Below are 21,833 nucleotides of genomic sequence, written 5' to 3'. Positions count from 1 at the left end.
GACAGACTATATTAAGATCAAGGCTGAATTAACATTGAGGCTGAGTTTCCCACCTTATTGTACCAGAGTAATGTGTATTTCAAATGCACTTTTGGTATAAACTGTGTAATAAATATGCTTTTTATGCACCAAGAGTCTGGCATTAATATTTTTCTCTAAAGACTTATAAGGTTATTTCAGTGCATGTACCACTAGAAGTCTGCTATTATTATTTTTTCTTTTTTCTTTTTTTTTGAGACAGAGTCTCACTCTGTTGCCCAGGCTGGAGTGCAGTGGCGCAATCTTGGCTCACGGCAACCTCCGCCTCCCAGGTTCAAGCAGTTCTCCTGCCTCAGCCTCCCAAGTAGCTGGGACTACAGGCACATGCTGCCACGCCCAGCTAATTTTTTTGTGTTTGTTAGAGATGGGGTTTCACCTCGTTGCCCAGGCTGGTCGCGAACTCTTGAGCTCAGGCAATCCGCCCGCCTCGGCCTCCCCAAGTGCTGGGATTACAGGTATGAGCCATCACGCCTGGCTTGTTCTTACTAATAATTTTTCTTTTTCTTTTTTTTTTTTGAGACAAGAGTTTGGCTCTTGTTGCCCAGGCTGGAGTGCAACAGCGCAATCTCAGCTCACCACAACCTCTGCCTCCTGGGTTCAAGTGATTCTCCTGCCTCAGCCTCCCAAGTAGCTGGGATTACAGACACCTGCCATCACATCTGGCTATTTTTTTTTTTTTTTTTTTTTTTAGTAGAGATGGGGTTTCTGCATGTTGGTCAGGTGGGCCTCAAACTCCTGACCTCAGGTGATCCACCCACCTTGGCCTCCCAAAGTGCTGGAATTACAGGCAGGAGCCACCATGCCTGGCCAATTTTTCTTTTTAAGAATTAAATTTACCTTGTATATTTAGCCGTCATAAAAGTTGTTTTTCTATTAAAAATGTAAAATTTAAAAAACAATGTCTCTAAGGTGTTGTTCTTGACAATATGTATACCGACAGTCCCCTCTATATGTGTATATATATGTATTTTTATATCTCTCTATTTAGTTAATAGAAAAGTATCAGAAACCCAGAAACTTCATTTTTCATTAGTCAAGCATAAACCTATTGAATAAAAATTTGAGCCAATCCAAGTCAACATAGTGAGACTGCATCTCTATGAAAAATAAAAAAATTGGGGCCTGGCGTGGTGGCTCATGCCTGTAATCCTAGCACTTTGGGAGGCCAAGGCGGGCGGATCACCTGAGGACGGGAGTTTGAGACCAGCCTGACCAACATAGAGAAACTCTGTCTCTACTAAAAATACAAAATTAGCTGGGTGTGGTGGTGCATGCCTGTAATCCCAGCTACTCGGGAGGCTGAGACAGGAGAATCGCTTGAACCTGGGAGGTGGTGGAGGTTGCAGTGAGCTGAGATCACACCACTGCACTCCAGTCTGGGAAACAGTGTGAAATTCTGTCTCAAAAAAAAAAAAAAAAAGGCGGGGGGCGGTGGCTCAAGCCTGTAATTGGGAGGCTGAGGCGGGTAGATCACCCGGGATCAGGAGCTCAACACCAGCCTAGCCAGCATGGTGAAACCCCATCTCTACTAAAAATACAAAAATTAGCTGGGCATGGTGGCACATGCCTGTAATCCCAGCTACTTGGGAGGCTGAGGCAGGGGAATCGCTTAAACCCAGGAGGCAGAGGCTGCAGTGAGCCGAGATTGCTCCCCACTGCACTCCAGCTTGGGTGCAGAGCGAGACTCTGTCTCAAAAAAAAAAAAAAAAAAAAAAAAGGAATAAAGCGTATCTTGCTCGGTAGACAACATATAGTTGAATTTTCTTTTTTTAATCCAGTCTGACAGTTTCAGCTTTTTGATTTGATTAAGTCCATTCACTTCTTTTTTTTTTTTTGATTATTTTGATACTCAGATTATATATATATGATACTCAGTTTTGATACTCAAATAATTTTGATACTCAGATTAACGCAACCTCCACCTCCCAGTGATTCTCTGGGAGGTGATCAAGTGATTCTCCTGCCTCAGCCTCCCAAGTAGCTGGGATTACAGGCCTGCACCAACATGTATGGCTAATTTTTGTACTTTTAGTCGGGACAGGGTCTCACCATGTTGGCCAGGCTGGTCTCAAACTCCTGACCTCAGGTGATACACCTGCCTCGGCCTCCCAAAGTGCTGCGATTACAGGTGTGAGCCACTGCGCCCAGCCCCGTTCACATTTAATGCTATTATTGATATGGCTGGATTTGTGTTTGCCATCTTACTTTTCTTTTGCCTCGTGTTTTTTTTTCCCCCCTTTATTTCTCCCTTACTGCTTTCTTGTGTTTTTGGGTTTTTTTTTTGTTTTTTTTTTTTTAAGATCAGAAAGCACCTGCAGGTCTATTGCTTTCTTCTGTGTTAAGTGAATATTATACTTTCTTTTCTTTTCTTTTTTGTTTTTGAGACAGAGTCTTGCTCTGTCACCCAGGGTGGAGTGCAGTGGCACGATATTGATTCACTTGAATCTGCATCCCAGATTCAAGCAATTCTCCAGCCTTAGCCTCCTGAGTAGCTGGGACTACAGGTGCGTGCCACCACGCGTGGCTAATTTTTGTATTTTCACTAGAGATGGGGGTTTCACCATGTTGGCCAGGCTGGTCTTGAATTCCTGACCTTGCGATCCACCTGCCTTGGCCTCCCAAAGTCCTGGGATTGCAGGCAAGAGCCACCGCGCCCGGCCGAATATTATATTGTCTTAATTTCAAGAGACAGTGTCTCACTCTGTCTTTGGGGCTAGACTGCAGTGGTGTGATCATAGCTCACTGCAGCTTTGAACTCCTGGGCTCAACAGATCCTCTGGCCTCAGCCTCCAGAGCAGCTGGGACTATAGGCATGTACCACCACACTCAGCTAACTTTTAAAATTTTTTTGTAGAAACAAGGTCTCACTCAAATACAGGTCTTAAACTCATGGCCTCAAGCGATCCTCCTGACTCAGCCTCCCAAAGTGTTGGGACTACTGGTGGGAGCCACCACACCCAGCCCAAAAGAATACTTTCTAATTTAATGTTTTAATTTCTTTAATGATTTTTATGACTATTTTTTGTCTTTTTTTAAATCACTAATTTTTGAGGGGTTTTTTAGTGTGTGCTTTAGGGTTTCCACATACATCTTAATTGTGTTTGGTGATGTTCTCCATATACATCTTAATTTATCAGAATCAGATTGAGATTTATATTAGCTTAACTTCAGTAATATATGGAATTTTAAATTTTAAACTCAAGTTATGAATAAGATTTACTTTTTTTGTCAATATATTAATAAAACATGTTTGGATTAAAGATGTTAAATTGGAATCTTCAGTTTTGATAAACCTGATTGGAAGAATCAAATAGCCTGTCTATGATAAGCAGCGGTTGTTCTAAATGTGGTAGAATAAATCGATTCAAAAGTTTCTTGTGTTTTTTTTTTTTTTTTTTTTTTTTCAGGCCGGGTATGGTGGCTCATGCCTGTAATTCCACCCCTTTGGGAGGCCAAGGCAGGTGGATCAATTGAGCGAGGAGTTCAAGATCAGTTTGGGCAATGTGGCGAAACCCTCTCTCTACCAAAAATACAGAAAACAAAACAAAACAAAAACCAGGCATGGTGTGTGCACCTGTAGTCCCATCTATTTGGGAGGCTGAGGTGGGAGGATCAATTGAGGCGGGATGTCACGAGGCTTCAAGCCATGATTGCACACTGCACTCCAGCCTGGGCAATAGAGGGAGACCCTACCTCACAAAAAAAAAAAAAAAAAAAAAAAAAAAGAATACCACAAAATTTTGTTAACCCTGAAAACATCCATGGCATTATGACAATATCACAGTTGAAGAATGACCATTACTTAGCAAATTTTGCAAGATAATACTTTTTTAATTTTTTGAGCCAGGGGTCTCACTCTGTCACCCAGGCTGGAGTACAGTGGCATGATCACAGCTCACTTTAACCTAGAACTCCTGGGCTCAAGTGATCCTCTTGCCTCAGCCTCCTAAGTAGCTAGGACTAGAGTTGTATGCCACTGTGACTGGCTAATTTTAAACCTTTTTTTTTTTTTTTTGTAGTGATGAGGTCTTGCTATGTTGCTCAGTCTGGTCTTGAACTTCTGGCATCAAGTATTCCTCCTGTCTCAGTCTCCCAAGATGCTGGGATTACAAGTATGAGCCACTGTGCCCAGCCACAAAGGAATAATTTTGATACCATTAAAATAGTGTTGGGCTAGGCACGGTGGCTCACGCCTGTAATCCCAGCACTTTGGGAGGCCAGGGTGGGCAGATCACGAGGTCAGGCGTTCAAGATCAGCCTGGCCAACATGGTGAAACCCCGTCTCTACTAAAAATACAAAAATTAGCTGGGCGTGTGGCGTGCATCTGTAGTCACAGCTAGTTGGGAGGTTGAGGCAGGAGAACTGCTTGAAGCCGGGAGGCGGAGGTTGTAGTGAGTAGAGATTGTGCCACTGCACTCCAGTCTGGGTGACAGGGCAAGACTCCGTTTCCAAAAAAAAAAAGAAAATTAAGTTTCTTTAAAACACTCTCTTACAACTTTAGGTTAAGCTCTGGGATGTCATGTTTTTATGAATTGCAATGTCAATAATTTTTCTTCCAACATCTCTTAAGAAGGATTAGATTGCTAGGTCGAGAGTGGGAGCAAGGGTTACACTTCTGTTCCTGAGAGGTATGAACAGGTATGGCATGTAAGGGAAATACACAGTGTTCCATCAGTGGCTCTTTCTACAAAAGATCAGGAGGACAGGAATTGAGGTTAACAGAACAGTTCAGGGGAAATCCTAAGGGAAAAGCACAAGTAACATATAAGGCATGAACTCGGCTCACTGCAACTTCTACCTCCCGGGCTCAAGCAATCCTCCCACCTCAGCCTCCGAGTAGCTGGAACCACAGGCACATACCACCACGCCTATACCTTTACCTATACCCTTCTACACAAATTACTAAGGCAAAGCTTAAAGACTAGCTTTTTAGCACATCTGGAATGTGCGGAATTCATTAAATATCTAGTTGAATTAAAGGGAAGTCATATTTTATGTTGGTTATACACTCACCTTGGAAGAGAAATGAGGCTCTCATTGGGTCAAAGTAGAGTACAAGAGCCAGGAGCAGCTCTAGACCTCCGCCTGTACATGAGGGAAAAAACACCTTTTTTGAGCAACAGGAAAAGGCCATCTTTTCTCGATAAAGATTAGGATAAGTCAGGTGCAGTGGCTCACACCAGCACTTTAGGAGGCTGAGGTGGGTGGATCACTTGAGTTCAGGAGTTCGAGAGCAGCCTGGCTAAAATGGTGAAACCCTGCTTTACTAAAAATACAAAAGTTAGCTGGGCATGGTGGTGGGCACCTGTAATCCCAGCTACTCAGGAGGCTGAGGCAGGAGAATCACTTGAACCTGGGAGGCAGAGGTTGCAGTGAGCAGAGATTGCACCACTGCACTCCACCCTGAGCCACAGAGCAAGACCCTGTATTTAAAAAAAAAAAAAAAAAAAAAAAAAATCAGGACAAATTAGCCAAGCATAATGGTTCAAACTTGTAATCCCAGCACTTTGGGAGGCCAAGGTGGGAGGATACCTTGAGCCCAGGAATTTGAGACCAGCTTGGGCAGCAGACTGACACCCTTTCTCTACAAAAAAAAATTTTTTTGAGCCAGAGTCTCACTCTGTCACCCAAGCTGGAGAGCAATGGCATGATCTTGGCCCACTGCGATCTCTGCCTCCCGGGTTCAAGCGATCTCTTGCCTCAGCCTCCTGAGTAGCTGGGACTACAGGCACATGCCGCCATGCTTGGCTAATTTTTGTATTTTTAGTAGAGATGGGGTTTCACCGTGTTAACCAGGATGGTCTCGATCTCCTGGCCTCGTGATCCACCCGCCTCGGCCTCCCAAAGTGCTGGGATTATAGGCGTGAGCCACCACGCCCGGCCTACAAAAAGTTTTTAAAAATTAGTGGGGTGTGGTGGCACATCCCTGCAGTCCCAGCCTACTCAGGAGGCTGAAGTGGGAGGACTCTTTTTTTCTTTTGAGATGGAGTTTCGCTCTGGTTGCCCAGGCTGGAGTGCAATGGCAAGATCTCAGCTCACTACAACCTCCGCCCCGCTGGGTTCAAGCGATTCTCCTGCCTAAGCCTCCCGGGTAGCTGGGATTACAGGTATGCGCCACTATGCCTGGCTAATTATGTATTTTTAGTAGAGACGGGGTTTCTCCATGTTGGTCACGCTGGTCTTGAACTCCTGACCTCAGGTGATCTGCCCACCTCAGCCTCCCAAAATGCTGTGATTATAGGCATGAGCCACTGTGCCCGGCTGGGAGGATTCTTTTCAGCACAGGAGTTAGAGATTACAGCGAGCTATGATTGCACCACTGGACTCCATCAAGCCTGGGCAACAGAATGAGACTCTGTCTCTTCACACACACACACTCAGGAAAAATTAAATAATGGAGGCTTGAAAAAATATTTTTGCATTGTCTCATCAGCAAAGTGTGATTCAGTCTGAAAATTTTTCTTTAATTTACACAACACAAAAACTCTGGTTAAGATTTTATTGAGAATTCTCCATTTTTAAGCAATTATTGTCAAACATCAAACTTTGCTACAAAACAAAGGTATTTTTGTGGCCGGTTGTGGTGCTTACACCTGTAATCCCAGCACTTTGGGAAGAAGAGGTGGGTGGATTACCTGAGCTCAGGAGTTCCAGACCAGCCTGGGCAACATGGTGAAACCCTGTCTCTTTTTTGTCTCTGCAAAAAAGTACAACAGTTAGCCAGGTATTGGTGTGCACCTGTGGTCCCAGCTACTTGGAAGGTTGAGGTGGGACGATTGCTTGAACCTAGGAGGTGGAGGTTGCAGTGAGCTGAGATCATTCCACTGCACTCAAGCCTTGGCCTCAAGCGACTGTCTCAAAGAATAGATATTTTTGGGCCTTATTTTGTTTTTAATTTCCCACTGGAATTAAGGAGTAAGCTACTGCTTGTCCTAACATTTGAAATCTGATCAGAATTATGTAATACGGCTATAAAAGAGTATTTGGAAAGTTTGTGTTATAGGAAATATATTTGAATTATCTCAGGCCAACTAGCAGTAATTTGGGGTAAGTCACTTAACCTTCATAGGCTCCAATTTCTGTAAGCATAAAATAGTGGCTTGGCCTAAAATTCATATTTATGAAGTATTTTCGAAGACAAATCTTCTTAACTAGTTGAAGCTAATAATTACACTTATATTCAGATCAGAACATCATACATCTATAATGGTTTAAAAATAATTCGTCTAAAAAAAAAATAATTATTATCTTAAAGGAGAATCAATCACATTAAGTAGGTGAAACATGATTATTGCTTAGCCTAGTATTTTCCAAGGTCTCTCATGAACCCACTGATACACTATTGTTAATACCTTTTATCTCAATCCTCTACTTTTCCTCAAAACATTTTTTTTCTTTTTTTTTTTTTTTTTTTTTTTGAGACAAGGTCTCACTGTATTGCCCAGGCTGGAGTGCAGTGGCATGATCTCGGGTCACTGCAGCCTCTGCCTCCAGGGTTCAAGTGATTCTTGTGCCTCAGCCTTCTGAGCAGCTGGGATTATAGGTGTGCACCACCACACCTGGTTAATTTTTTGTATTTTTTTTAGAGATGGATTTTCGTCACATTGCCCAGGCTGGTCTCAAACTTGTGAGCTCAAATGATGCTCCCGCCTCAGCCTACCACAGTGCTGGGATTACAGGTGTGAGTCCCCACGGCCAGGCTCAGGACTTCATTCTCGCTGTGTGTGAGTGTACACGGACATTGTAATGTAGGAGAAAGAGCTGAGCTGGTCAGGAGGCCTGAGTTCCAGTCCCACCTGTTTCATTTACTGCTTCTGCATTTTGTTCTATGACTGTATTTTCTCCTCTGTAAGACAAATAACAATATCTGACCCTTCAAGTTGTATAACTGAAGAGCACATTTTGAAAGTATGAAGTATCACTATAGATGTATAAAGTATTACAATTGTAGGCAATGAAAATTTAGGTTACAACATTAAAAAATATGCTGTTTTTTTTTTTTTTTTTTCCTTTCTGGTGCACTTTTCTAGGTGAATGTGCCCCTTAGGAGCACCTGTCCACAAGTGTCTGGGAAAAGCTTGGGCTGCACAGTGACGGTGCTCCCTGAAAGACTCAGAGCAGCGCGGCCAGCACTTCCAGAGTATGAAGCATGAAGTACATTTATTCTACAAGAATAATAAGTAAATATAAAAAAAGTCAAGGATTCCATTTTTAAAAAATAACAAAATCAACAAAAACAAAACCATATTCAGAGTAACACATCGGACTTCACAGCACTTTGAAAAAGACATTTAAATGTTGATTTGAGTTGTTCAGACATTTTAAATGTGAAGTCACAGAGTAAAAATACAATCAATGACTGAAATTGGGAACAAAATATCCTGAACATAAAGGCATTTCAATCTTTGGATTTTTTTTTTTTTTCTCTTTGAGATGGAGTCTCACTCTGTCACCCAGGCTGGAGTGCAGTGGTACAATCTTGGCTCACCGCAATCTCCGCTTCCTGGGTTCAAGCGATTCTCCTGCCTCAGGCTCCCGAGTAGCTGGGATTACAGGCATGCATCACCATGCCTGGCTAATTTTCTTTGCATTTTTAGTAGAGATGAGGTTTCACCACGTTGGCCAGGCTGGTCTCAAACTCCTGCCCTCAAGTGATCTGCCTGCGTTGGCTTCCCAAAGTGCTGGGATTGCAGGCATGAGCCACTGCGCCTGGCCCCAAATATGAATTGAAAATGAGAAAATGGGACAGTGCTGTTATTCCACAGGGCTGCTTGAACTCCACTGAGAAGATATTAACTGCTGGTAGCCTTTGAGTGGTCAGCAGTCACTTTCAGAGTGTTGTGATGATGGAGAACAGTAAGGCTTATCAATTTTTTTTTCTGCTTTTTTGAGACAAAGTTTCGCTCTTGTCGCCCAGGCTGGGGGTGCAATGGTGCAATCTCGGCTCACTGTAGTCTCTGCCTCCCAGGTTCAAGTGATTCTCCTGCCTCAGCCTCCCAAGTAGCTGTGATTACAGGTGCCTGCCACCATGCCCAGCTAATTTTTGTATTTTTAGTAGAGATGTGTTTTTGCCATGTTGGCCAGGCTGGTCTCGAACTCCTGACCTCAGGTGATCTGCCTGCCTCGGCCTCCAAAGTGCTAGGATTACAGGCGTGAGCCACCATGCCCGGCCAGCTTATCAAAACTTTAGGGAGTACTGAAAATCATTTAGAAGTTAGTAAGTTATGGTCTTTATACAAAAAAGAGTCAAGCGTTCATGTTGTATAACTAAACTTAGAAGACTGCTAGGATTTTAAAGATTTTCCTTTATTTTGTGTAGAGAAGAAACATCACACAATATTCTACTTGTCATCTTTCCTCAACTTAATTACATATATGCTCACACAGGCAAATATTTAAGTATATCATAGCCATGAATTGTTACTTGACAAAAAAAAAAAAAAAAAGCTCCTGTGTTGAATATAACCGTCCTGTGATACAGTGCAGTAATGTCTCCCTCTCAAAATGTGTACATATTTAAACAATCATCACTCAAGGAAAATCCCAGTGTTGCAAATTTGTTTTTAAGAATGCATCTTTTGGCCGGGCACAGTGGCTCACATCTGTAATCCCAGCACTTTTGGAGGCTGAGGCGGGTGGACTACTGAGGTCAGGAGTTTGAGACCAGCCTGGCCAACTTGGTGAAATCCTGTCTTTACTAAAAATACAAAAGTTAGCCAGGCATGGTAGCGTGTGTCTGTAATCCTAGCTACTCCAGAGGCCGAGGCATGAGAATCGTCTCAACCCAGGAGGCGGAGGTTGCAGTGAGCTGAAATCACGGCACTGACCCTAGCCTGGGTGACCAAGTGAGACTCTGTCTCAATCAAAAAAAAAGAGAAACTGCATCTTTTTCCATTGATTAGAGGGATGACTAAAAAAATAATGCATGTTTTAAAAAATAAAGTTCGGATTTCCTTTACTCACTTCCTCCTTCCCTGTACTGTTGTCTTCAAGATTTATTTACTACCCTATGCCAGGATTAGCAGGTTAATGGCTCATAGATTCCCCAGCTTATTAAACCCATTTATCTTGTTTACTGGTGGGAAAGGCAAAGATAAAAATGTTTTTGGCTGTAGTTGTCCAAGTGCAATGGGCAGCAGTATCCCCTAAGGCCAGAAGGTGGTAGTGTTGTCCATAAAAGTAGATCATTCTTTTCCCTGGCTTGTTCAAAATATTTTAAACCAGTCTGTATTTTCAAAATTCACACTGGATACACTTTTGAAATAGCAAAATATGGTAATGTTTGTCTGTTTTTAATCAAGAGGACAGAGATATATTTATATATATATAGTGTCACACATAAGGAATTATATGTTTGCCTCTCCGGGCTTTGGCACGCATAGATACTGCATTGTTACAAATGAGATTAGGAACCTATAATTAAGTGATACTACTTTAAGGGGTTGTTTTGTATCTCTCGTACTGAAATTATAATAAATTGCCTGGAGAGCTTTCTTCTCCTCTTCCAATTTATTTTTTACTTATTTATTTACTTTTGAGACTGACTCTTGCTCTGTCCCCCAGGCTGGAGTGCAATGGTGTGATCTCGGCTCACTGTAACCTCCATCTCCCAAGTTCCAGCGATTCTCCTGCCTCACCCTCCCGGGTACCTGGGATTACAAGCGTGCGTCACCACACCCGGCTAATTTTCTTTGTATTTTTAGTAGAGACAGGGTTTCACCATGTTGTCCAGGCTGGTCTTGAACTCCTGACGTCAGTGATCGTCCCGCCTCAGCCTCCCAAAGTGCTGGGATTACAGGCCTAAACTACTGCGCACGACCCTCTTTCAATTTCTTCATCTTCCTTTTCGTCCTGTTGCTTTTCTCCCTCCTCCCCATCCCAGCTGTATGTAAGATGGTATCTTATTTTCATAGACGGTTGTAATTTAAATAGACTGTTGTAGTTTCTACCGCAAGATACGATTGTTGAAAGCGTGATTTCTAACATTTCACATAAAACTGCCGTAAAAGGTTGACAGGAATTTAGTACACATTGCCTATTTGGTTGATGCTTTCAACACTCTGTAGGGCTTTCACACAGGACTAGCCTCAGTGGAATTTTATCGATTAAATTCATCTACCAATGGGTGATTAATGATTATCCGTTTTATTGCATATTTAATAGGTGGGGGGGCGGAATTCTTTATTTCTATGGCTAATTGCCCTCAGTTCAATTTTACCACTGTGATATTCATTCCACACGCTCTGATGAGTGTGGTACTTGAGACACTACCTTAGCGAGGGAAGGGACGAATGTTACAAATGAATCCGGAAGGACGCTGAAACGAACACCTGCAAATTATGTACGACATGTTTATATTCCAGGCCCTGGTTTAGCTTTTGGGAGACGTCAGTGAGGAAAACCCGTGAAGATCCCCATCTTTATGGTGCTTACCCTGAAGTTGGGAGTGGAGAGGGAGGTATTCAACCAGCAAGAAATCGGAAAAGGCGCAGAGCGGCCGCGGGGTCAGGGGAAACTGCGGGAGGCTTTCAGGGCTCAGGGCCGGCGGGCGGGCTTCAGCGGGCCTGCATTTTCTCAGGCCTCCGCTTCAGGCGGGTTCAAGTTCTCAACCAGACCTTCGGCCGTCCAGCGCCTAGGGAACGTCAATGCGGTGACTTCTCCCGCTGTGCAGGGCGGTGACCCGCGTTGGCGCGCTCAGTTCCCCGCCAGAGTCGGCTGGGGGCTTCCGTGATAAATGCGACCCCCTCTTGCCCCTGCGCCCCCCGACCGCGCGTCCGACCCCGGCCCCGCGTGTCCCCCACGCCCCACCACCCTGCACGCCCTACCCGGCCGCGCGTCCCCTCCGGACCGTGCGTCGCCGCCCTCACCATCGCGCCCCCAGCTGTGTGTCCCCTGCGACCGGGCCCCCGACCGCGCGTCACCACCTGCGACTCTGCGAGCCTTGCGGGTCGCGGCCCACTAGAGACCGTGCGGCCATCTCGCCTCGAGGCCAGGCCGTCCTGCCCGGTCCTCACCTCCAGAGCGTGCATCCCCCGGCCCGTGCGGCCCCCTGAGGGGCGGGCGCTGGGCGGCGCCGGACTGCGCGAGGCGGGGCGGGGCGGGGCGCCGGACGCCATCGCGTCGCTACCGGCCGGCGGCGGTCTGCTCCGGACTGCAGCCGTGTCCTCGCCGCCCTCCTCTCGCCCACGCCTCCCGGGCACTCGCCTGGTCCCGGCGGCGGCGCGCGCGGCCGCGTTGGGCGGTGGCGGTTCCGGGGATGGTGAGGCGGCGGCGCGCGGAGACGATGCTCCGGGGCTGAGGAGACGCCGGCACACGGCGCGACTGCCGAGCGCAGCGCCCACCCGCGGGATGGCTCAGGCGGCCGGCCCGGCGGGCGGCGGGGAGCCGCGGGCTGAGGCGGGGGGCGGCGAGGGGCCGCGGGAGCCCGAGGCGGCCGGCGGCGCGGCCGGGGGCTCGCAGGACGCGCTGAGCCTGGAGGAGATCCTGCGGCTCTACAACCAGCCCATCAACGAGGAGCAGGCGTGGGCCGTGTGCTACCAGTGCTGCGGCTCCCTGCGCGCCGCCGCCCGCCGCCGCCAGCCCCGCCGCCGTGTGCGCTCGGCCGCGCAGATCCGCGTCTGGAGGGACGGCGCCGTCACCCTGGCGCCCGCGGCCGACGACGCGGGAGAGCCGCCCCCCGTTTCGGGTGAGGCCGCCGGGCCCCTTTCCCTCGTAGTCCTTGGAACGCCCCCAGCTGGGCCGCCTTACCCTCAGCGTCCCCGGCCCTTCCGCCCCCTCCGCCACCCGTTTGCCACGGGATACCCCCGGGGGGGTCCGGCCGGGACCCGCAGGGAAGGGCGGCGTCAGGCCGGGGCGGGCCGGGGCCCCTCGGAGGTCAGAGCCTCGTGGCGGGCGGCGGCGCAGATCCGCTGTGCGGAGGGCGTTGGGGCGGCCCTGGGTGGGCCTGGGCCTGCGGGCCGCGGGGCGCTCGTCATTGTGCAGCCCGCGCGACAGCTGCCCGCGGCGCGTCTGGGAGCGGTGGGCTGGGCCCTGCTCCTGGCCAGCGGCCTGTGCGCCTCACGCCGTGTTTGCTGCGCACGGCCGGGTTCGCGGGGTGGGGAGGGCATCGCAGGCTCCACGCGGGGGCTCCGCGCGGATCCTCAGTGCCGCTGTCGGGAACCCCGCGCTCCTCACGGGAGGCTAGCCGTGCTCCTCGTTAGACAGCCTTTCCTCCGTTCAGAAATGTACCCTGAGGAGAATTCTGCTCTTTGGGGAGAAATGGAAAAATAGACTAAATAATGATTTTTGGCTCCTGGACGTTGGAAAACACGATTACATTCCTGTGTGTGAAAATTGGTTGTGATGAAAAACAGGTTTGTAAAGCAAAAAGTTGACAGGATGTCCAGATACAAAGAGAAAATGGGCCTTAGTTACGTCATTGTCTAAGGCAAATTTTTCAGGATTATGACCTAAACAGTAATTTATAGCCAGGGTTTACTCAGATGCTCATTGAAGAGGAGGAGGAGGTTGAGGAAAGGTTTCTCTCATCAGTTTTTATCTAATTCATTCTTTTGAGAGGCAAGTCTATTAAAAACATAGAAAAACAATCTACCCTCACTTTTAGAAAGTTGATGGAAATGTCAAAACGCTTAAGGTGAAAGATGTAATTTCGAATTAATAAAGTGACATTTAATGAAAACCCTTGTCTAACTTGATTAAAACAGTATTCCAGGTTATACTTATTCTTTCAGTTCCGCCAGAACATGTTTTTAATCTTTTGTTTTTTAGTGTCAGGTAAACACATTTTTATTTACGTGCTTTTATCTTTTATTTTTTAGCGTCAGGTAAACAAGTTTTTATTTAAATCCATCTTTTTAATCTTTTGAAACTATTTCACATAGTTTTTTGTTTGTTTGATTGGCTTATTGCTTTTAAACCTGGACTTAATCTTAGTGAGAAACACTTGCAATTATAATTTATAGTGTATTAATTGGTACAAAAAGATACATTTATAAAATACAGCAATGTCTGCCGGGTGCAGTGGCTCATGCCTGTAATCCCAGCACTTTGGGACGTCGAGGTAGGTGGATCACCTGAGGGTCAAGAGTTCGAGACCAGCCTGGCCAACATGGTGAAACCATGTCTCTACAAAAAATACAAAAATTAGCCGGGCGTGGTGGTGTGCCCCTGGAATACCAGCTACTTGGGAGGCTGAGGCGCGAGAATTGCTTGAACCTGGGAGGTGGAGGCTGCAGTGAGCCAAGATTGCACTACTGCACTCCCGCCTGGGTGACAGAGCAAGACCCCGTCAAATAAATAAATAAATAAATAAATACAGCAATATCGTACCTAGGAATTTAGCTGTTTCCAGAGGAAAAATGGTTGTGTGCAGCCTGCTTTCAGAAGCAGCAGTGGTAGTGGTGATTTCCGGAGAGAACAAGCCCCCAGTTTACATTGTCTTGTCACTTAAACTTAATCCCAAAATAGTGTAGTTTTGTTGTCAAAGATAGATAGATTCTCGTGGATGGGTTTTTTGTTTTTTCGTTTTTTGGTCTGAACCTTATGTTGAAATGGAATATTTTTTACATCACTAGTGTGAGTGATAACATGTTGATCTCAGTGTAATAAACTGCCTTTATGGAGAAAATAGTGAGTGGAGTTGTTCTCCACAATTCGTAATAGGTTTATAATTCTCTTTCTCAGTTCTGCTCATGACCTGCGCTACCAGTTATGGAGAAGGCCTAATCAAAGTTGTTAATAGAGACTTGAGCATTTTCTATTGACTAAAATTATTTAAGAAGTTCATACTAAAATATTAGTTTATTTCCTCATGGGATTTAAGAATAATTGCATGGCTCAGGAGGATACACAGTCTTCTGAAGATGTTATCTTGATTCTTAAACTTGATGAATAATTTGGTGTTGTGCACACTTAAAAATTCTTTTCTTTCTTTCTTTCCTTCTTTCTTTCTTTCTTTTTCTCTCTTTCTTTTCTTTTTTTCTTTTTCTTTTTTTTTTTTCTTTTTCTTTTTTTTTTTTTTTTTTTGACAGGGTCTTGCTGTATTGCCCAGGCTGCTCTGGTATTGCACCGCTGCTCTTGCTGTATTGCACCGCTGGAGTGCGGTGGTGTAGTCATAGCTCATTGCAGCCTGGAACTCCTGGGCTTACGTGATCCAACTGTCTTGGCCTCCCAAAGTGCTGGCGTTACAGGTGTAATCCACCTTGCCCAGTCTCTTTCTTTTCTTTTCTTTTCTTTTTTTTTTTTGAGATGGAGTCTCCCTCTGTCGCCCAGGCTGGAGTGCAGTGGCGCAATCTTGGCTCACTGTAATCTCTGACTCCCAGGTTCAAGCGATTCTCCTTCCTCAGCCTCCCAAGTACCTGGGACTACAGGCATGCACCACCATGCCCAGCTAATTTTTGTATTTTTAGTAGAGACGGGGTTTCACCATGTTGGCCAGGATGGTCTTGATCTCTTGACCTCATGATCCTCCTGCCTCGGCCTCCCAAAGTGCTGGGATTGTAGGCGTGAGCCACTGCGCCTGACTTCTTTTTTCTGTTTTTAAGGAACGTTTGTATTCATGAGACTTCCATTGTAGGAACGAGTTGGGCAAAATAAGTAAAAAACTTTTTTTTTTTTTTTTTTTGAGATGGAGTCTCGCTCTGTTGCCCAGGCTGGAGTGCGGTGGCGCGATCTCGGCTCACTGCAAGCTTGCAAGCTCTGCCTACTGGGTTCATGCCATTCTACTGCGTCAGTCTCCAGAGTAGCTGGGACTAAAGACGCCTGCCACCACACCTGGCTGATTTTTTTTGTATTTTTTTTTTTTTTCCTTGGGACGGAGTCTCGCTCTGTCTCCCAGGCTGGAGTGCAATGGTGCGATCTTGGCTCGCTGCAACCTCCGCCTCCCAGGTTCAAGCAATTCTCCTGCCTCAGCCTCCCATGTAGCTGAGACTACAGGTGCCGGCCACCACTCATGGCTAATTTTTGTATTTTTATTAAAGACGGGGTTTCACTATGTTTGTCAGGCTGGTTTCGAACTCCAGACCTCAGGTGATCCGCCGGCCTCAGCCTCCCAAAGTGCTGGGATTACAGGCGTGAGCCATCGCGCCCGGCTGATTTTTTTGTATTTTTAGTAGAGACGGGGTTTCACTGTGTTAGCCAGGATGATCTCGATCTCCTGACCTCGTGTTCCGCCCATCTCGGCCTCCCAGAGTGCTGGGATTACAAGCGTGAGCCACCGTGCCCGGCCAAATTTTTTTTTTTTTTTTTGAGCACTTCTTTTTTTTTCTTTTGAGATGGAGTCTCACTCTGTTGCCTATGCTGGAGTGCAGTGGTACGGTCTGGGCTCACTGCAACCTCTGCCTCCAGGGTTCAAGCAGTTCTCCTGCCTCAGCCTCCCAAGTAGCTGGGATTATAGTTGTGTACCACCATGCCCAGCTAATTTTTGTATTTTTAGTAGAGATGGGTTTTCACCGTGTTGGCTGGGCTGGCCTCGAACTCCTGACCTCAGGTGATCCACCCGCCTCAGCCTCCCACAGTGCTGGGATTACAGAATTGAGCCACTGTGTGCCGACCACACTTTATTTTTCATTGTATTTATCATGATTATATGTAGTTAGCAATCTGCAACATTTATGTTTTCACATCCATTGATTTTTTTTTTCTTTTTTGTTGTGAGATGGAGTTTTGTTCTTGTTGCCCAGGCTGGAGTTCAATGGTGCAATCTTGGCTCACCGCCACTTCTGCCTCCCGGGTTCAAGCAGTTCTCCTGCCTCAGCCTCCCGAGTAGCTGGGATTACAGACATGCACTACCACGCCTGGCTAATTTTTTATTTTTAGTAGAAACAAGGTTTCCCCATGTTGCCCAGGCTGGTCACAAACTTCCGACCTCAGTGATCCACCAGCCTCGGCCTCCCAAAGTTCTGGGATTACAGGCGCAAGGCCCTGCGCCCAGCCTGATACATTTTCTAAATGGACGTTTAGGGAAGTTAAGTGTTTAGTAACTCTTTGAATCAAATCTCCGTCTTTTAGTCTCTAGGCTTTGTAGTGTTGTGGAATGAAGCATTTGGTTTGGGTTTGTATTGTGATTCTTCCCCTTAGATAAGTGACAATGAGTAAGTTCCCCAATCCCCCTGAGTCTAGCCTTCTGTGTAAAATCAGAATATATTGTTGTTTTCATAGGGTTGGGGCATAAGTGAGAATAATATATGTCAAATGGCAAGACTTGCTGTATTGCAGGTACTCAGTAGGTTTTAGTTTCCTTCCTCCCCTAATCCTGTGGTCCTTTCTCACCACCATACTGTCTCTAGTCCATCTGTTTTATGTTTTTACCAAGAATTGGGGTAAATGTCAAGGTCAGAGTTTCTTAACTTTGGCATTGTTGGCATTTTTGGCTGAATAATTCTTTGTTGTGGTGGCTGTCCTGTGCAGCATCCGTGATCTGATCTCTAACAGTGGATGCCAGTAAGCCCCTCCCCTGCAAATTGTGACATTAAAAAAGTCTCTATCCATTGCCAAATGTTCGGTAGGGTGCAAAATCGTCCCCGTTGAGAACCACTGCTCTAGCAGATGGTGCCCAGGATTGTGTTCAGGGTGGAGAAATGGATTCTTGCTGTAATCCTCAAGTGAGTGAATCCTTCTGCGGGCCATTATCACTCTGTTGTTGAGCTGAATGAGTCCTGCTGGTTCTTGCCAGTACCAGCAGTATCACTCCATTTAGTCCTTTTAGAATAAATAGTACTTCATAGACTTTACTGACTTTTTGGGGGAGTGAATGTAGTAGTAATTGATTTTAATTCTTTTTTACTTTTAACAGTATTGATATATCTGAGAATGGTTAGATTCAGTTTGAATGAAATAAATAGAAATACGCTGTAACAAACATAGAAAAATGTGAAAGGTGTCAGAGGCATGGAAATGAGACTAATGAAGGAAAAAAAATGAAGAATTAGTAAGTTTATTTAGCATTCAGGTAAAACTTAGAGCCATATTGCTAGCATGGCCATAAAAGCAGTGGGATACAGGACGCAGGGAGATAAATTCAAGAAAAAGGAAAGACTAGCTTTTTAGAGGATCTCTTAAAAGTAAAAATGATTATGTATAACGTCTTGAAATGAGCAGTATGGTTAAGATGTATTTCTGTGATGACAGGAGGATAGATTGCTTAGAATCAAGAGAGTTTATGATTCTTGTTAGGTGGCTTAATATTTTATTTTCTGCAGTGTTTATGTAGTCTTAAATAAGACTTTGTTGTTTGGGAAAGTTTATTAGGTACAAGTTGATGAAGTTTTAACTTTCACACCCTTAATTCAGGGGTTAAAGACACGCAGGCTCTTCGTGTACTCGTAAGTATACCTGACTGGCAATTAGAGTACATTTTGGTATACAGGGTCTTTAGAAGTAGTGACTGATGCAATTTAGGTTATAATCTAGATCTTCACATGGTTAAAAAGCATTTGCTTTTCTAGGATGCCACAAAGAATTATTTAATAGCAGTGGTATTAGAGATTAGAATCGTGTGTGGTCTCATAGTCTTTCAGGACTTAAATACCAATCTGACAACAAACATTTATTTTAAATTTTGGTTTCAAAATTTTTGATGTACCTTTGGTTTAGATGTATAAAGCATAATTTAAAAATTATGGCCATATATTGATTTAAAATAATCTTAAGGTTGGTAGAAGGTTTTCCTGAAAGGAACAATGAATGCTTGTGTGCATACTAATAAAGGGATCCCTTGAGAATGGTTTCTTGGTATAGGGAACATTCAGGCTTTGTTTGGGTTTTGAAAAGAAGATATGATCAGTCAAGCTTCTCAGCAAGGTTCATGCTAATTTGGAGGGGAAGATGGTCTTGGAATAAAATCCTGTTTGATTTTAAAGAGAGAATATTTGTGGAAAAAGATTGAAATAGTGAAAAAATGTTTTTTTTTTTTTTTTTTTTTTTTTGAGACAGAGTCTGACTCTGTCGCCCAGGCTGGAGTGCAGTGGTGCGATCTCGGCTCACTGCAGCCTCCGCTTCCTGGGTTCAAGCGATTCTCCTGCCTCAGCCTCCAGAGTAGCTGGGACCACAGGCACGTGCCACCACACCTGGCTAATTTTTGTATTTTTAGTAGACACGGGGTTTCACCACGTTGGCCAGGATGGTTTCCATCTCCTGACCTTGTGATCCGCCCACCTCAGCCTCCCAAAGTGCTGGGATTACAGGCGTGAGCCACCACACCCAGCAAAGTCCGCTCTTTCTGTATTTCTTGTGTTCCCTTCCTGATCGTTAAAGGAAAGGAATATATGAAGTATATGCGTAGGTTTCCAGAGTAGGTAGTAGGGGTGAATGGTAGAATTAGAGATTGGTGAAATGCCTTATCAGTTACAGTAAGATAAAAATTGTTCTCTTTAAATAATAAGTTCAAATATGTCAAGTTAATTCAAGCTAACAAATATGCTTTGAGTTCCTATTATGTACAAGTCATGTTCTAGTTTTACCTGGGCGATGTAAGGGTAAATAGTTCTAGTCATTATAGAGGAGAAAATAAAACAGAAACACAGTGGTAAATATACCATGAATCTAATGCAGCTTAAACTTCAGGTCTCTTCATTTACACAGGCCCCTTGTCAGTGTGTGGGAGGACCCTTAACAGTATGTTTAGATGTTCATTTGCAAAATTAAGATTTTAGCTGTAATTGGATAAGATTGTTATCCCCCCCCGTTTTTGTTTTTTTTTTTTTTTTTTTGAGACAGGGTCTCGCTCTGTCACCCAGGCTGGACGGCAGTGGCTTGATTGGCTCACTGCAAGTTTGACCTCCCAGATTCAAGCAGTCCTCCCACCTCAGCTTCCCGAGTAGCTGGGACTACAGGCATGTGTTACCATGCCTGGGTAATTTTTTTTTTTTTTTTTTTTTTTGAGACGGAGGTTCGCTCTATCACCAGGCTGGAGCGCAGTGGCGCAATCTCAGCTCACTGCAACCTTTGCCTCCCGGGTTCAAGCGATTCTCCTGCCTCAGCCTCCCGAGTAGCTGGGACTACAGGCACGTGCCACCACACCAAGCTAATTTTTTTTATTTTTTAGTAGAGACGGGGTTTCACCATATTAGCCAGGATGGTCTCAAACTCCTGACCTTGTGATCTGCCCGCCTCAGCCTCCCAAAGTGCTTGGATTCCAGGTGTGAGCCCCCGCACCTGGCCCATGCCTGGGTAATTTTTATATAGTTCTTTAGAGACAGGGATTTTGCCATGTTGCCCAGGTTTGTCTGGAACTTCTGGGCTCAAGTGATTTGCCCACCTTGGCCTACCAAAGTGCTGGAATCGCAGGCGTGAGCCACCATGCCTGGCCTGCTGTCACTTTTGTTTGTTTGTTTGTTTATATATTTATTTTGAGACAGAGTCTCTCACTCTGGCGCCCAGGCTGGAGTACAGTGGCACGATATCGGGTCACTGCAACCTTCACCTCCCAGGTTCAAGCAATTCTCGTACCTCAGCCTCCCGAATAGCTGGGATTGCATGCGCATGCCGCTGAGCCTGGCTAATTTTTGTATTTTTAGCAGAGACGGGGTTTTTCCATATTGGCCACGCTGGTCTCAAAGTCCTGGCCTCAAGTATCTGCCTGCCTTGGCCTCCCAAAGTGTTGGGATTACAGGTGTGAGCCACCAAGCCTGGCTTGCTTGTCACTTTTGGTTCCAATTTACCATGTAATATATTTCTACTTGTGTTGGGTTTTAAGAGAGGGGTCACAGGAGTTTTGGAGAGAAATTTTGGAATAATGCATTTGTGGTTTTGTATCTGTGTTTCTACTTTTGCAGGGGGAAACAGTAGAAAGAATTTAGTCATCTACAGATATTAGTCCTCGAGTAAGTTAGGACTCTTAGGAAACCATTGGCCTCACTAAGAGTTTTGACTAAACTTCAGAAGAAAAAAATCATTGAGCTATCAAGGACTGTATGTTGGTAAGAGATGATGAGTTGCATTCTGCTTGTTATATATGGAAGGTCAGATTCACTCTCCTGCATCGTTGGTCCTATAAAATAACAGCAGTTCTCATCCTCCTTTGGTAACAGTGTCATTAGAGCTGTATATATTTCCCTTTTAGTTCTTGTTGGCTAAGTAGAAAAAAGGAAAATACCTTCTTTCAGATGTTTATGTAAAACTATGAAGGAAATATTGTGTTACCAAATGTAGTGGGAATGTTTAGTGAATTTTTTTTTTATTTTAAAGAGCCGGGGTATTTCTCTATCAGAGCTCAGGCTGGAGTGCAATGGTATGTTCACAGCTCACTGCAGTCCCCAGCTCCTGGGTTCTGTCAGAGCTCAGGCTGGAGTGCAGTGGTGTGTTCACAGCTCACTGCAGTCCCCAGCTCCTGGGTTCAAGCAGTCTTCTTCCTACCTCAGCGTCCCAAGTAGCTGGGACCACAGGTGTGTGCTGCCACCTCTGGCTAATTTTTTATTTTTATTTTTTTGTAGAGAAAAATGTTGCCCAGACTGCTCTTGAACTCCTGACCTCAAATGATCCACCTGCTTCAGTCTCACAAAGTGCTGAAATTGCAGGTGCGAGCCACTGTGGCTGACCAAACTTTTTATTTTGGGATAATTTTAGACTTACAGAAAAGTTGAAAAGATAATGCAGCTAATTCTTATTTGCCCCTCACCCAGTTCCCCTAATGTTAACATCTTATATTATGGTGGTATATTTATCAAAACTAAAAAAGCAGCATTGATGCATTGCCATTCACTAAACTCCAGACTTCATTTGGGTTTCCCTAGTTTTTCTATTAATGCCCTTTTTCTTTTTTCTTTTTTTCTTTTCTTCTTCTTTTTTTTTTTTTTTT

The 21,833-nt window shown here is 45.0% G+C and overlaps 2 protein-coding genes across 3 annotated transcripts in view; both read left to right on the top strand.

The window, feature by feature from the left end:
* Positions 1 to 8,277, top strand: part of CEP76 (centrosomal protein 76) — a 40,066-nt gene extending 31,789 nt beyond the window's left edge. The window contains exon 13 of the mRNA XM_050767560.1: positions 8,071 to 8,277. Within this exon, the coding sequence (XP_050623517.1) occupies positions 8,071 to 8,087 (17 nt within the window). The 3' untranslated portion in view covers positions 8,088 to 8,277. The remainder of the gene's footprint in view (positions 1 to 8,070) is intronic.
* A 4,111-nt stretch (positions 8,278 to 12,388) lies between these two features.
* SPIRE1 (spire type actin nucleation factor 1) overlaps positions 12,389 to 21,833 on the top strand; it is a 191,503-nt gene continuing 182,058 nt past the window's right edge. For both annotated transcript variants that reach the window (XM_050767556.1, XM_050767555.1), the window contains exon 1: positions 12,389 to 12,725. In XM_050767556.1, the coding sequence (XP_050623513.1) occupies positions 12,389 to 12,725 (337 nt within the window). The remainder of the gene's footprint in view (positions 12,726 to 21,833) is intronic.

Source organism: Macaca thibetana, chromosome 18, assembly GCF_024542745.1.
Source record: "Macaca thibetana thibetana isolate TM-01 chromosome 18, ASM2454274v1, whole genome shotgun sequence".
Classification (NCBI taxonomy): domain Eukaryota; kingdom Metazoa; phylum Chordata; class Mammalia; order Primates; family Cercopithecidae; genus Macaca; species Macaca thibetana.
The sequence above is the reverse complement of the archived record's forward strand: the minus strand, read 5'-3'. Positions and strand labels throughout refer to the sequence as shown.